The sequence below is a fragment of the Priapulus caudatus genome, unplaced genomic scaffold, assembly GCF_000485595.1.
Source record: "Priapulus caudatus unplaced genomic scaffold, Priapulus_caudatus-5.0.1 Scaffold2097, whole genome shotgun sequence".
NCBI lineage: Eukaryota > Metazoa > Priapulida > Priapulimorpha > Priapulimorphida > Priapulidae > Priapulus > Priapulus caudatus.
Window position 1 is genome coordinate 35,167 of NW_014579158.1, and position 2,393 is coordinate 37,559.

Consider the following 2,393-nt stretch of genomic DNA (forward strand, 5'->3'; position numbering starts at 1 on the left):
TGGGATTCTGGTGGTAATAGGTATTTCCGAATTGCACACATTCATGGTAAAATAGTTATTTTATTTTTATATATATATTCAGAACCAAACTAAGCCTTTAGAGTTTTTTACAGAGCAAAATAATTTGCAAACTTTTAACATTTGTACTTGTGGTTATTAAATGGCGCCAATTCACCAAGGCATCATACCGATAATCTACGCATTTCTATATAAACTGAATAGTGTTACTACATATACTCGATTTTACATTGCAATGAAACACGTCTGCCAACAAGTGCAACAATTAGAACATAGAGTTTCTACAAAGTATTGATAATATCTTCTGGGTTATCGCATCTCCGATCCTACATGGGCTTCCTCGGTTAACACGCTTAGTGTCGCCTACGTTGGTCTAGCGTGTGCCATGACAAATTCTGTGAGACTCGGAGGCAGCCTGTTCTCGTATACAACGCTGTGTCGGACGATAACGCGCGCGCAGTGGCACTCCAGCGAATGATACTGCGCGCTCATTCTGCTATGTATCTCGTCGCTCGACTCCACGTTGCTGCGGAAACGCGTCGGGTAAATCCCGCGCCAGAGTTTGTATGGCGTCTCTCCCTGTGCGTTCACTACGTCGACGTGTGCACCGTGGTTGAACAGCAGCGCGTGCACTATCTGCACGCACCCCTCACTCTCTCGCGCGTAAACATCGTCTTTGCATGCCAGCAGCGCCCTACAGAAGCTGTGCAGCGGGGTGTCGCCCTTGCTGTCGCGTGTGTTAACCTGTAGAAGTACGCCGGCGGACTCGCACGTCTGTAGGAGAGCTGACGCCGCGTGTACCACTGACTCCGCTTGTTCTGCTGGTGCTGCGGGTGCTGCTCGCTCACTCATTCTGAGGCTTCTTACCTCCGCCTTGCTGCCTATTATAGCGAGCGGCGTCCTCTTGTTACAATCGACGAGGTTCGGGTCAGCTCCGTGTTTCAAGAGGAGAGTAATCATCTGTGTGAACGAAAGAAACGAGGATCGTTAACGACCCGATTTTAGGTTTGTTCCTTAAAGAACAAGTTTTTCCAAGCATACTACCTTTATTACTGTTGCCGATTACTAACTACTACTATTATTAAATTATTAACTATTAACCGATTACTATTACTGATTACCTTTATTATCTAGACAAAAATACATTGGAGCATCGCTAAAATTGTCTTCGTCGTTCACAACGTACGACCAAAGTTTTCATCGGTCCCGAGTAGATTGCAGGAGTAGTGTAATGCGGTGAAACTATAACATATCTATTATTAACTGTTAACCGATTACTGTTACTGATTACCTTTACCATCTATAAGAAAATACATTAGGACATTGCTAAAATTCGGTCTCAATCATTTGCAACGTACGCCCGTAGTTTTACCTCGGTTCGAAGTCGATCACAGGAGTAGTGTAACGCAGTGAAACTCCTCCTTTTTACCGTCTCGGCGACGTTGGGGACTGCGCCGGCTTTCAGTAGCAGGCGCATGATGTCCAGCTGGCCAGAGCGAGCCGCCATGAGCAGCATCCGCACCACCGCCTCCTCGCCCTTACTCACCGCCATCATCAGCGGCGTCTTCCCGCTCATCGTATCGGCGACGTTGGGCTTGGCTGCGGCCTCCAGTAGCAGGCGCATGATGTCCAGCTGGCCAAGGCAAGCCGCGATGTGCAGGGAGGGCAATCCGTGCGATTCTGCGGCATTGGCGTCGGCGCCGTGTGAGAGCAGCATCCGCACCATAGCCTCCTTACTGTGCCTCGTCGCCATCATCAGCGGCGTCACTCCGCTCTTCGACTTGGCGCCGGTGGGGTCTGCGCGGGCCTCTAGTAGCAGGCGCACGATGTCCAGCCGGCCAGAGCAAGCCGCGACGTGCAGGGAGGTCTCTCCGTGCGATTCCGCGGCGTTGGCGTCGGCGCCGTGTGAGAGGAGCATCCGCACCATTGCTTCCCTGCCCTCCTTCACCGCCCACATCAGCGGCGTCTTCCCGCTCTTCTTTTCGGCGGCATTGGCGTCGGCGCCGTGTGAGAGCAGCATCCGCAACACCGCCTCCTCGCCCTCCGTCACCGCCCACATCAGCGGCGTTTTCCCGCTCATCGTCTCGGCGACGTTTGGATCCGCACCGGCCTCCAGTAGCAGGCGCACGATGTCCAGCCGGCCATAGCAAGCCGCGATGTGCAAGGAGGTCAATCCGTGCGATACTGCGGCATTGGCGTTGGCGCCGTGTGAGAGCAGTATCTGCACCACTGCCTCCTTGGCCTCCGTCACCGCCATCATCAGCGGCGTCACTCCGCTCTTCTTTTCGGCGGCATTGGCGTCGGCGCCGTGTGAGAGCAGCATCCGCACCACCGCCTCCTCGCCTTTAAACACCGCCCTCATCAGCGGCGTCTTC

General features: G+C 52.9%; 1 protein-coding gene across 1 annotated transcript; it reads right to left on the reverse strand.

Moving 5' to 3' along the window:
- Window positions 1-96: 96 nt before the first annotated feature.
- LOC106818222 (transient receptor potential channel pyrexia-like) lies at window positions 97-1,495 on the reverse strand. The gene is made up of 2 exons (XM_014822943.1): window positions 1,391-1,495; window positions 97-978 (listed from the first exon to the last, which is right to left on the reverse strand). The coding sequence occupies exons 1-2, from the start codon at window positions 1,493-1,495 to the stop codon at window positions 382-384; spliced, it is 702 nt and encodes a 233-aa protein (XP_014678429.1). The 3' UTR covers window positions 97-381.
- Window positions 1,496-2,393: the final 898 nt, after the last annotated feature.